This window comes from Chenopodium quinoa, unplaced genomic scaffold (genome assembly GCF_001683475.1).
Source record: "Chenopodium quinoa cultivar QQ74 unplaced genomic scaffold, ASM168347v1, whole genome shotgun sequence".
Lineage (NCBI taxonomy): Eukaryota > Viridiplantae > Streptophyta > Magnoliopsida > Caryophyllales > Amaranthaceae > Chenopodium > Chenopodium quinoa.
The window spans coordinates 14,925,426-14,938,326 of NW_018742204.1; the positions used below are offsets into that span (position 1 = coordinate 14,925,426).

The 12,901-nt window shown below is 34.6% G+C and overlaps 2 protein-coding genes across 2 annotated transcripts; both read right to left on the reverse strand.

The window, feature by feature from the left end:
- Positions 1-9,233: 9,233 nt before the first annotated feature.
- On the reverse strand, positions 9,234-10,310 carry LOC110732825. The gene is made up of 2 exons (XM_021912855.1): positions 9,732-10,310; positions 9,234-9,401 (listed from the first exon to the last, which is right to left on the reverse strand). The coding sequence occupies exons 1-2, from the start codon at positions 10,308-10,310 to the stop codon at positions 9,234-9,236; spliced, it is 747 nt and encodes a 248-aa protein (XP_021768547.1).
- Positions 10,311-10,436: 126 nt separating this feature from the next.
- On the reverse strand, positions 10,437-12,059 carry LOC110732911 (zinc finger MYM-type protein 1-like). Its single transcript, XM_021912923.1, has one exon. It carries the CDS (start codon positions 12,057-12,059, stop codon positions 10,437-10,439), a length of 1,623 nt encoding a protein of 540 aa, XP_021768615.1.
- Between the last annotated feature and the right edge of the window lie 842 nt (positions 12,060-12,901).

Below are 12,901 nucleotides of genomic sequence, written 5' to 3' on the forward strand. Positions count from 1 at the left end.
CATCATTGAATCCTTTCGGAAAATTTTTGCCCTCAAGTATTTCCATGACCAAATAAAAGAACTTGGATTGATCAATTCCCAATATTTTTGATAAAATAGGGGTTGAAAACCATCTGTCCCCGGGGTATTATACGGTCTATATCTTAAAGAGCTGCTAATATCTCACACTTAGCAAATGGTCTATTCAAAATCTCCATCTCATCATTGCTAATTCTCGAAAAATAGTCTTTCAGAAGCACAATATTTCCCATATTCCCTCTTCTTCAGTAAAAAGGTCACGCCAACATTCTAGTACCATGCCTCAGATTTGCATTTGGTCAGACACCTAATTGTGTCTTCCCAAAAGCAAACCAAGTGATGAGTATCTTTCACGTCATTAATAATCAAACGAGGTGAAATGTTGAAGAGTCTCGTGAATTCTTCTGTTTTCCAAAATGTTTTAATAAAAATAATTTGTTTCTTATTTCGAAAATTATTCATATCGTATCTTATTTATGAAAAACGTCCAATCAAGTTTAGTTTGGTCCATAATATGGGGTCAATAATTGTGTAGTTGGGTGGCGACTGAAAAGAGCTTTCCAACTATTTATTATAAGCTCGATTCTGAGTTATAATAGGGAAGTTATTGTCAAAATACTAAACTAGGCCTGAAATGAGTTTTATGGGTGACCCAATGATCATGTGGAGTATCCATTCATTTTAATTGTATTCCTAAAGTCATTAGGATTTATTCTAATCTTCTAGAATTAGAAGGTTATTTTGAGTTATAAAGAGATTAGGATTAGTAATAATAATTATTATTGATTTTGAAAAGATAAATAATCCTATTTGGAATAAAAACAAGTGTTTTAAAAGGATTAAAATCACGGTTTAATAAAAGATAAGTACGAACTCAAGTAACCTGATTCAATTGAAAGAAAGACTCCGTATGTAATTTTATCATGTAGTTTCTATTGCGCCGCAATAGGCCCTGTCGTGTCGTGATAGATCTGGTTTTAACTTTTCTTATCGTTTACGGTCGATTTTTCTCTGTAAATAGGGTCGATTTCCCCCGTTTTCAATCATCATCAATCATCACTCTTCTCTTGTCTCTCTTTAAGCTAAAGTTTATTCTTTCACTCTCTTGATTTCTAAGCCTAGCCTTTTCAAAATACACCATACTTCTATCACGAGACTTGAATGCTCATAACCAAGTTCGAAGTTTCCTTAGACCTTGACGTGAAAGGTAGATAGTTCTGAGGGTTTGGTCCCAAATCTAATTTCAATTATTATTATTTTGATTGTTTGATTTAATATATTCATTGTAGTTACTAACATGTGTATTGTTTTGATAGAAAGAGGTATGAGGCTTCAAAGTAAGTAATTAGTTTAATTCTTCTTATTAATTCTTTTGACATAAGAATCATGCTTAGATTATTTTATTAATTCCTAGTATTATGTTAGGATGTCTTATTTCTTTCTAGTTGTAAAAACCTGATTGTGTCTCCCCAAAAACAAACCCAGTGATGAATACCTTTCATGTCATTTAATTTTAAACGAGGTAAAATGTGAAAAAGAGTCTCGTGATGCACTTGTTTTTAATAAAAATACTTCTTCTTGTTTTCCAAAATATTTCTTTTCGCACCTTGTTTATTAGTTTGGTCCATGATATGGGTCCAGTAATAGTGCAGTTGGATGTGGTTGAAAAGAACTTTCCAACGATGTATTATAAGCCCAATTTCAATGAATAGTGAAGAAGTTATGGCTAAAATACTAAACTTGGCCCAAAATGATTTGCCCAATGATCAAGTGGAGAGCCTATTAATTATTATTCCTAAAATTAAAATTATTAGGATTGACTTTAATCTTCCAAAACAACCTAGAAGGTTCTTTTAAGTTCTAATAGAATTAGGATTAATAATTATACTTTTATTTTATTTAGAAAAGATAACAAATTTAATTTGGAATAGAAAAAATATTTTAATGATAAACTGATCTTGAATTAATGATAATTACGGAGTTTAATTGTCTAATTATATTAGGGAAGGGACTCCGTACAACTTTTTTTTACATAGCTGCGCCATCGCGCTGCGAGGAGTCTATCGTGTCGCGATAGCTCTGTCACATCGCGATAAGGAGCAGTTTTACTCCGAGTCGAATTTTGACTCTTTTCTGTCGTTCCAGATGTTTTTTTCTATAAATAGGGGCGTTATTTCCCCATTTTGAATCATCAACAATCATCTCATTCTCTTCTCTCTTTAAGCTAGAAGCTTTTCCTTTCTTTCTCTCTCTTGATTTCTAAGCCTAGCCTTTTCTAAACACGATACCGCATTCACGAGTTTTAGACACACCTACCCAAGCTCGAAGTTGCCTTCGCCCTAGACGTGTAAGGTTGATGATTTCTGAGGGGTTGGTCCCAAATCCCTATTTCAATAATTAATTGTTTGATTTAATATTTTCATTGAAGTTACTAACGTGTGTATTGTTTTGATAGAAAGAGATACGAGGCAACAAAGTAAGTTGTTTTATTGATATATTTCTTTAGGAATCATGCTTAGTGTAGTCACCCAAATGTGTCTCCCCTAAACCAAACCCTGTGATGAATATCTTTCACGTCATTTGATTATCGAACGAAGTGAAAGTGTGAAAAATCTAGTGATGTGGATGTTTTTATTAAAATATCTCTCTTTCTGTTTTTAAAAATATTTCTTTCTATGCTCTATTTATGAAAATAGCCAGTCCAATTTAGTTTAGGCCATAATAAGGGTCCAATAATAGTGTAGTTGCGTCGGGTTCAAAAAAGAGCTTTCCAACGATATATTATAAGACCAATTCCGATGAATATTGAGGAAGTTATGGCCTAAATTAAATTTGGCCCACTGATCTATAGGAGGGCCTATTAATTATTATTCCTAAAGTTATTAGGATTGATTTTAATCTTCTAGAATAATCTAGAAGGTTCTTTTAAATTCTAATGAGATTAGGATTGATAATTATATTTTAAGAGTTTTATTTGGAATAAATAAGTGTTTTATCACAAAACCTGATTTTAATCTGATCAACGCGGAATTAACTGCTTAATCATAATAAGAAGAGGATTCCGCGTACAAAGTGTGTCTTATCTTTTAATTAGCGCCAAACGACAGAGTTTGTCACTAGATGACAAAGTCTGTCGCTTGGCGCTAATGTCTATTGCCTGGCGACATATGTCAGTTTTATTCCGTATAGAACTTAAATTATTTTCTATCATTTTTGGACTATTTTTCTGTAAATAGGGGTCATATCGCCCTACTTTTATTTATCATTCACAACCATCATCTCTCTCTGAAAACTAGAAGCTTACTCTCTCTCTCTATTATTTTTCTAAACCTTACCTAATACAAAAATTTTGCATTCACAAGTTTTAGACACACCTATCCAAGTTCGAAGTTTCTTTCACCCTAGACATGAAAGGTGGATAATTTATGAGGGTTTGGTCTCAAATCCCTATTTCAATTATTTAAATTAATTGTTTGATTTAATATTTTCCTTGAAGTTACTAACGCGTGTATTTTGTTATTAGAAAGAGATACGAGGCATCCAATTAAGTTGTTTTAATTACTCTTTTGATATAGAAATCATGCTTGTATTATTTTAATTCCTAGTATCATGTTAGGATGTATTTACGATTCCTAATATCATGTTAGGATGTATTTATGATTTCTAGTATCATGTTTAGGGTAATAACTAAGATTTCTAATATCATGTATGATGCTTCCTATTTCTTTCCTTCTATCATGTTAGTATCATGTGAGGGATAAAGCTTTGATTTTTATTGTTTAGTGACATGCTAGGATTTGCTATTAATCTTGTTAGTATCATGCCTTTGATCTTGCTATTATTATTATGCTTTATTGTTAAGATGGTTATTATGATCATTTTTAATATATATATATGTTGCTTGATATTGTTATTGCTTGGTCACGCCTTTAATGCATGTTTAAAGGGAATTTGTACTTGTAATCATGCTTAATAAGATAATTAATAATCTTGTTTAGGCTAATATGATTATAATTTCAGTGATCGCCAATAATAGATTTGTTTGTGCATTAATATTCAACCAACACGGATTAAACAATTTTAGGGTTAATCTAATGATTGCATGTTAGTCAGAAAGCGCACATGAATATTAGAAGAATAAAGTAGAGGCCTATTTTTAGGACAAGTTCAATCTATTTTAGGTTATATTTGTACCTTCATCCCCGAATATCCAGTCATGGTTCCAGACCACTATGTAGTTAGCGATCCCATGGATCGTGAAAGGGTGTAACCTTCACCCTGTGAACAGCTTACAAGTTCTCAAAACTTGTTGGCGACTCTTTTACTCTAGCTTCCTTCCCTTTGGACGCCACCATGCTTAAGTGTATGATCACAGTGGGGCTTAAGTGTGGGATGCTTGAAATATTCCCTACACTTAGATTATTTTACTTTCTAGTATCATATTAGGATGTCTTTATGATTCCTAGTATCATGTTTAAAGTAATAACTTATATTTCTAATATCATGTATGTTTCTAGTATCGTGTTTAGGTTGCTTCCTATTTTCTTCTGTCATGCTAGTATCATGTAAGGGCTAAAATTTTTATCTTTACTGCTTAGTGACATGCTAGGATTTGTTATTAATCTTGTTAGTATCATTCCTAGGATCTTGCTAATATTATTATGCTTTGATGAGATTGAGATCGTGATTATGATTATGATGATTTGTTGTGTCAATATTATTATGTTGCTTGATATATTATTATTATTGCTGATCATGCCCTTTCTTGCAGGTTTAAAGGGAATTTGTACTTGAAATCAAGCTTAATAAGATAATTAATAATTTTATTTAGGATAATATGATTTTAATTCAAATGATCACCAATAATAGTTTTGTTTGTGTATTAATATTTAACCAACATATATTAAACAGGTTTAGGGTTAATCTAATGATTGCATATTAGTCAGAAAGCGCACATGAATATCAGAAGAATAAAGTAGAGGCCTATTCTTAGGACAAGTTCAATCTCTTTTAGGTTGGATTTGTACCTTCATCCTCAAATATCCAGTCATGGTTCCAGACCACTATGGAGTTAGCGATCTCATGGATCGTGAAGGGGTGTAACCTTCACCCTGTGAACGACTTACAAGTTCTTAAAACTTATTGGCGACTCTTTTACTCTAGCTTCCTTCCCTTTGGACCCACCATGCTTAAGTGTATGATCACAGTGGGGTTCAAGTTTGGGATGCTTGAAATATTCCTTACACTAGTATCATGTTAGGATTAAAGATTTGATTTTTATTGTTTAGTGACATGCTAGGATTTGTTATTAATCTTGTTAGTATCATGGCTAGGATCTTGCTAATATTATCACGCTTTGATGAGATTGTTATGATGATGATTGCTATGCTGGGATTTTGCTTGATATTAGTGTTATTGCTTGATCACACCCTTTCTTGTTTAAAGGGAGTTTGTACATGGGATCACGCTTAATAAGATAATTAATAATTTTATTTAGGCTAAAGTGATTTTAATTCGAGTGACCGCCAATAATAGATTTATTTGTGCATTAATATTCAACCAACATAGATTAAACAGGATTAGAATTAATATAATAATTTTATGTTAATCGAAAAGCTTACATGAATATGAGAAGAACAAAGTAGAGGCCTGTTTAGGGCAGGTTTCAATCTCTTTTAGGTTGGATTTGTATCTTCATCCCCAAATATCTAGTCATGGTTCAGGACCACTATGGATTTAGTAGCGATCTCTATGATCGTGAAGGGGTGTAACCTTCACCTCGTGGACGGTTTATAAGTTCCTAAAACTTGTTGGCTACTTTTTTGCTCTAGATTCCTTCCCTTTGGACGCCACCATGTTTAAGTGCATTATCACAGTGGGGTTTAAAGTTGGGTGACTTGCTTGAAATATTCCCTACAGTAATTCATTCCACAAAAGCGTTCTTGAGAGTTTCTATGCGATTACGCTTCCTCTTATAACTGTGGATAAGTGGAAATAGCGCGTGTTTCGATCTCCATCATATATAGCCTGAGATCTCCACTTCTAGGACCATAGTTCTTCTTCTTGATCGATCACTTTCTGCATTTCCTCCTTCAACTTTTCTTCTAGCTTGATCAAGTGTTTTGGACCCTTGTAGACACCCAATTGTGTCTCCCCAAAAACCAAACCCAGTGATGAATACTTTTCACGTCGCTTGATTATCAAATGAGATGAAAGTGTGAAAAGTCTTGTGATGTGTTAGTTTTTAATAAAAATCTCTTTCTTTTTGTTTTTGAAATCTCCTCTATTTATGAAAATAGCCAGTCCAATTCATCTTGGTCCATGATAAGGGTCCGTTAATATTGTAGTTGTGTCGGGCTCGTAAAGATCTTTCCAATGATATATTATAAGCCCAATTCCGATGAATAATGAGGAAGTTATGGTCCAAATGCCATTTTGGGTCTGAAATGGTTTTATGGCCTAATGATCTAGTGGAGGGCCTATTAATTGTTACTCCTAAAATTATTAGGATTAATTATAGTCTTCTAGAATAGTCTTGAAGGTTATTTTGAGTTCTAATAGCATTAGGATTGATAATTAATATTTTAGAAAAATAATGAATTTGGTTTGAAATAAGTGTTTTATTTTGATAAAATCTGATTTATGATTGATTAAAATGGAGTTTTACTTCCTTAATTATATTAAGAAAAGGATTTCGTACTAAAAGTGTGTTTTATCTTTTAATTGCCGCAAAACGACAAGCCTGTCGCCTAACGACAGGGCTTGTCGCCATGCGTGATTCATGTTGCATGGCGATAGTCTCTATCGCTCGCGACAGGGAGCAGTTTTATTCCGATCCAATTTCTGATTTGTTTCTATCGTTTTCGGACTATTTTCTTATAAATAGGGGGTTGTATTCCCCCGTTTTCAGCAGTCACAATCATCAACAATCATCTATTCTCTCTCTCTAAAAGCTAGAAGCTTGTTCTTTCTCCCTCTTTATAAACCTTCCCTTTTACAAAATTCCACATTCACAAGTTCTAGACACACCTAGCCTAGTTCAAAGTTGCCTTCGCCCTAGACGTGAAAGGTTGATAATTTCTGAGGGTTTGGTATCAAATCTCTATTTCAATTATTTGATTTAATTGTTTGATTTAATATATTCCTTGAAGTTACTAACATGTGTATTTTGTTATTAGAAAGAGATACGAGGCAGCCAAGTAAGTAATTTAATTATTCTTTTGATATAGAAATCATGCTTACATTATTTTAATTCCTAGTATCATGTTAGGATGTTATTTATTCCTTTCTAGTATCATGTCTAGGTTGCTTCTTATTCTTTCTAATATCATGTTAATACCATGTTAGGGCCAAAGCTTTGATCTTTAATATTTAGTGACATTCTAGGGTTTGTTATTAATCTTGTTAGTATCACGCCTAGAATTTTGCTAATTTTGCTAATATTATTATGCTTTTATGAGATTATTATTATTATTATTATGATGATGATGATGATTTGTTGAATCAATATTATTGTGTTGCTTGATATTATTATTTTTATTTCTTGATCACGCCCTCTCTTGCAGGATTAAAGGGAATTTTTACTTGTAATCACGCTTAATAAGATAATTAATAATCTTGTTTAGGTTAATATTATTATAATTCAAGTGATCGCCAATAATAGTTTTGTTTGTGCATTAATAATCAACCAACATAAATGAAACAGGTTTAGGGTTAACCTATTGACTGTATGTTAGTCAGAAAGCGCACATGAATATTAGAAGAATAAAGTAGAGGCCTATTTTTAGGGCAGGTTCAATCTCTTTTAGGTTGGATTCCTTTATCCCTGAATAACCAGTCATGGTTCTAGACTACTATGAAGTTAGCGATCTCATGGATCGTGAAGGGGTGTAACCTTCACCCATGTGAACAGTTTACAAGTTCCTAAAACTTGTTGGCGACTTTTTTACTCTAGCTTCCTTCCTTTTGAACGTCACCATGCTTAAGTGTATGATCACAGTGGGCTACAACCCTCTATAGATAGTGCTCGCTAAATCCCTTCGAGTCTAGCCATTAATTTGGACTTCTTGCGAAAAATATTGTGGAATATATTTTGATTCCACCCATTTAATTTCTCGGCAAACTTGGTCAGAAAAGGAATAAGTGGTTCATCATTTGACCAGTTAGTGTGAACAAATTCATCAAAATTGTCATGAAGGAGCCGAGCAGGCTAAAATCTGAAATGCTTAAGGGCAGACGATATAGGCGCAAAGCCGTTGGTACTAATAAGGATAGGGCAATGATTCGTAGCGATATTTGGAAGATTACAAACCGCAACTTCTACAAATCTTAGCCGCCACTCCTCATTAACCAACCCCCTATCTAGTCTTGCAAACTTGAAAGTAGCTGGAGAGTTCCCCCGAGACCAAGTATGGGCTGGTCCCGAGCATCCCAAGTCGATCAAATTATTACTCTCAATCCAATTCGAGAACTCTTTGCACCTTTTTTGCTTCTCCAACCCACCTACTCTGCTTCGTTCTGACGTACTTGTGGTGTCGTTGAAGTCCCATACCATAAGCCAAGGTCCGTTGTAAGATCTTTTTATAATCACTAGCTCTCTCCATAACTCCTTGCGTAGGCTCGAGTCGGCGCTTGCATATATAGCCGAGAACATCTAGAGTGTCTTACCCTATTTTCAACTTCCACAGTGATATGTTGAGTATTACTTCCTCTGTTCTTTTTTACTTGACCTGTTTCTTTTATCACGCTTGCCAATGCAAAACTTTAGCGATTAATAAATTTAATTCTTCATAATTAAAAATTATAAAAGTTGTATATTACGATAGTACTTATTGAGACGAATAAAAAAAGATATCATATGAATATATTTTTCCTTACATATCATTCACAAAAGACGGTCAAAAGAGAGGTGGTGAATAGTGTAAAAGTCAAAGCGGGTCAAGTAAAAAAGAACGGAGGAAGTATTATTTAGAATTGTGACTGAAACAATATTTTCTCTCCAAAAAAGCCATATTCCCAGGGTCAACACAGAATTGACTTGAAAACCAATTCTATCACAGATTTTGCGAGCTTGTTCTCCACTAAGTTGAGTCTCAACTAGAGCAAGAATTTGAGGATTATTAATTCTAATTAGCTCTCGTATAGAGGCTAATTTGTTTCCCGCACATTGAACATTCCAAACCATAATTTTCAATGACATATTAAAATCAAGAAAGTTAAGGTACTTCAACGGAATATTTTGCAAAAGTCCGAGGTACGCCTCCAGTAACGCACTTATCGGGCCTCAAACGGAAATTTGTATATCCACTGTCGCCATCATCTCTGGAGGGTTGTGCTGGGGTAGGAGAAACGTACTCACCAGTGGCGGACCTAGGAATTTCCGACTGGTGGGTCACAATCGATAATCAAGTATGTAAAAAAAAAAAATTACCGAACAACCAAATAATAGTACTAAAAAATACATCCAAATATTCAAACAGTACAAATACAACCAAATGTTCATATAATACTACAAAAGAAAACTAAATAGTAATGCAAACTTATTACAATAGTTCTCGACGAGTTTTCATGTTTTGATATCGATTCATGATATCTTCCATGCTAACATTCAAAAACAAATCATTCTCCAAATAAGTAATTAAACAATCATTCAACATTTGATCTCCCATGCTATTTAGTAGTTTGTCTTTCACTTGCTTCATGCCAAAAAATACCCTTTCCACACTTGCCGCTGCGACAGGAAGAAGCAACACCAACTTCAAAAGTAAATAGACCCTATCATGAGTTTCAGACAATCCCGTTTCAACCAATTTGATTGAAAGATCACTAAGACCCTTCAAATTCCAAAACCTTTCATCTCCTCTAACAGAACAAATGTAACTCTCAAGTGTATGACCAAAGACTATCAATTCTGAACTTGGAAATTCATTAGGATAGAATTTTGCAAGATTAATCAATTTTTCCTTATCAAACTTAGAAAAACGATCCACAGGACTCAAACAAGACATACACACAAGTAGTTCTTTAGTTATTTCGGGAAATCGATTTTCAAGTTCTTGCAATTGAAGATCAATGACACCAAAAAAAACTTCAACTCGAAAATGATGTAGATTAGACACTTGTGGGAATTTACCTCTAAACAACCTCCTCCCAGGAACAACATATTTAGCCTCCATATCTGGAACTGCAATGTCATAGTCACCAATAAAAGAAATTACCTTTTCCATATGAGAATCCCATCCTTCATCTCTCATTTTTTGCAAATTAGTCTTGGTTACATTAACCATGGCCATTGCATTCACAATGTCTTGATCGTGCTTTTGTAAGGCCACATTCAAAGCATTTGTTATCGCAAATATACTAACCATCAAGTGTGCCACGAACACAAAATCAAAGGACATCAGAAGATTTGTAAGTGTTTAAGCTCTATTAGAATCTATTGTATCAGATACTTTTGCAATATCCTCAAGAGAACCAAGGATTATAGGGAATAAATCAAGTACATTCAAGATTGTCTTGAAGTGAGATCCCCAACGAGTATCACAAGGTCTACCTAATCCACGTTCTTGATTTAAACCTGAACCCGTTTCAAGTTCACCTAGAGACAATGCATCCACCACTCTTTGAGCTTGATTTTCACGAAGAAACTCTTTCCTTTTTGGTGAACCCCCCACAAAATTCAAGAGAGGTGCAAGTACATCAACAAATAACCAAGCACAATCTGAATTCTTTTTAGCAAGTGCAACTTGAGTTAATTGAAGTTGGTGAGCAAAGCAGTGGACAAAATAAGCTTCTTTACACTCATTCTCTATAAGAGTCCTAAGGCCATTAATAGAACCTTGCATATTACTTGCCCCATCATAACCCTGACCCCGTACTTGAGAGAAAGACAAAGAATGCTCCATTAATAAGGATTCAATAGCAGTTTTGAGAGTCAAAGAAGCAGTGTTTACAACATGCACAATACCAAGTAAACGCTCATACACTTCTCCCTTTCTATTAACATATCTCAAACAAAGAGCCAATTGTTCCTTGTCAGAAACATCAGCGGACTCATCAGCAAGGATAGAAAACAAACCACCATCAATATCTTCAAGCATTGCTTTAGTGGTCTCTTTTGCACATGCATTTATGATATCTTTTTGGACTTTAGGAGAAGTAAGTTGACAATTACTAGGAGCATTTTTGAAAACAACTTTAGAATATTCAGGATTACCTTTGGAAATAAGGGATAAAAGTGAAAGAAAGTTACCTCTTCTTAAGGAACTTTCTTTTTCATCATGACCACGGAAAGGCAACCCTTGGAGTAAAAGCCATTGGATAGATTCAATTGAAGCTTCAAGTCGCGTCCTATATGCATTTGTACTCTCGGCGGTTTGTTTTGTCAAGGCTTGTGTGATGCTTGAATTTTGTTTCTTGAACAAATCCATAGCTAAAATAGCATTATTATGTGCACTCAAGTGTTTACCGACATGTTTTCTTATTAAATCCGATCGATTCCATGATTTGAAACCATCACTAACAAAAGCATCACCTCCAAAGGCATTTTCATCCTTGAATAGATAACAAGGGAAGCAATAGGCAGCATCCTTTTCCACACTATACTCAAGCCAAGTCCAAGTATCAAACCACTTAGCACAAAAGCGACGATTTTTGCCAAAAATAGAAGTTTGAGGAAATGTAAAGTCTTTGGGCTGACAAGGCTTTCTTTGAATGTAAATTCTTCTCACTAAATCTCTATCATCTTTATGAAATTGACTCATTTTTCTCCTCTTTCCTGGATCTTGTGGAAGATTAGCAAATTCATGTTCACTTAATCTTTCTCCAAAGATTGGGGTATTACGAGAACATTGGCCTTGTTCATTTTGAGGGGAATTTTGAGTTGAATAATGAGATGGAGATGAAAGTTGTTCACTTTCTTGAGGTGGAGTTATAGTTTGTTCATTTTGTGTTGGATGTGGAAGAGAAGTTGGAGTAGGATTCTTTTTAGCAAAGAAGCTAGTAATGTTTTGCATTTCATTTGGAGTACGTTTTCTCTTCATTCTGAAATTTGAATAAATATTGAACTAAATCAAGCAAGATTCCCCAGAAAAATTATTTGAATAAATATTCAACTAAATCAAGCAATTTCACATAATGACATAATCACATAAACATATTACACAAAACACAATTACACAAAACAGATTTCACATAAGTTCAAGAGACAAGTAATGCAAATTTGATCAAAAATTCACAAAAAAAAAAAAGAATCAATTGATGATTAGTTGATTACCTACCTTGCTAGGCGGAGGCGAGCAGCGGAGCAGGCGGAGGCGAGCAGCGGAGCAGGCGGAGGCGAGCAGCTGAGCAGGCGGAGCAGCACTGCAGTAGGGCCACGGCCAGTCGGCCAGCACCGCAGCACGGCAGTCGGCAGCACTCAAGTCTCAGGCACGCACTCAGCAAGCCAGCAATTTGCCAATTCAGCAGCACAGCCAACTACAAATTAACAAATCAACCAAAGTTTAAACCAAAGTTTAATAAAATTAACTAATTAGACTGAATTAATTTGAAGATTAGAAATTAAAAATAAAGATTAGAAATCAACTTACTAGCGAGTAGCGATTTCGAAATGCGATTATGCGACTATGCGAGAAGCCACGAAGAGGACGAAGTCCACGACCACCGACCACCAGGCAAAGAGAACGGTGGCTGCCTGGCTGGGACGAAGCGAAGAGGCGAACTGAAGAATGGAGATGAGGCGAAGTCGCGAAGAGAAGAAGGCTAGGGTTTGATTGTTTGAAGAAGACGGAAACTCGGGATTTCGAAAGCAAATGTCAGTTTTTTTTTTTTGTCAAAAAATAACTTAAAATTTTTTTTTGGGCCTGGTGAGTCACTTGACCCA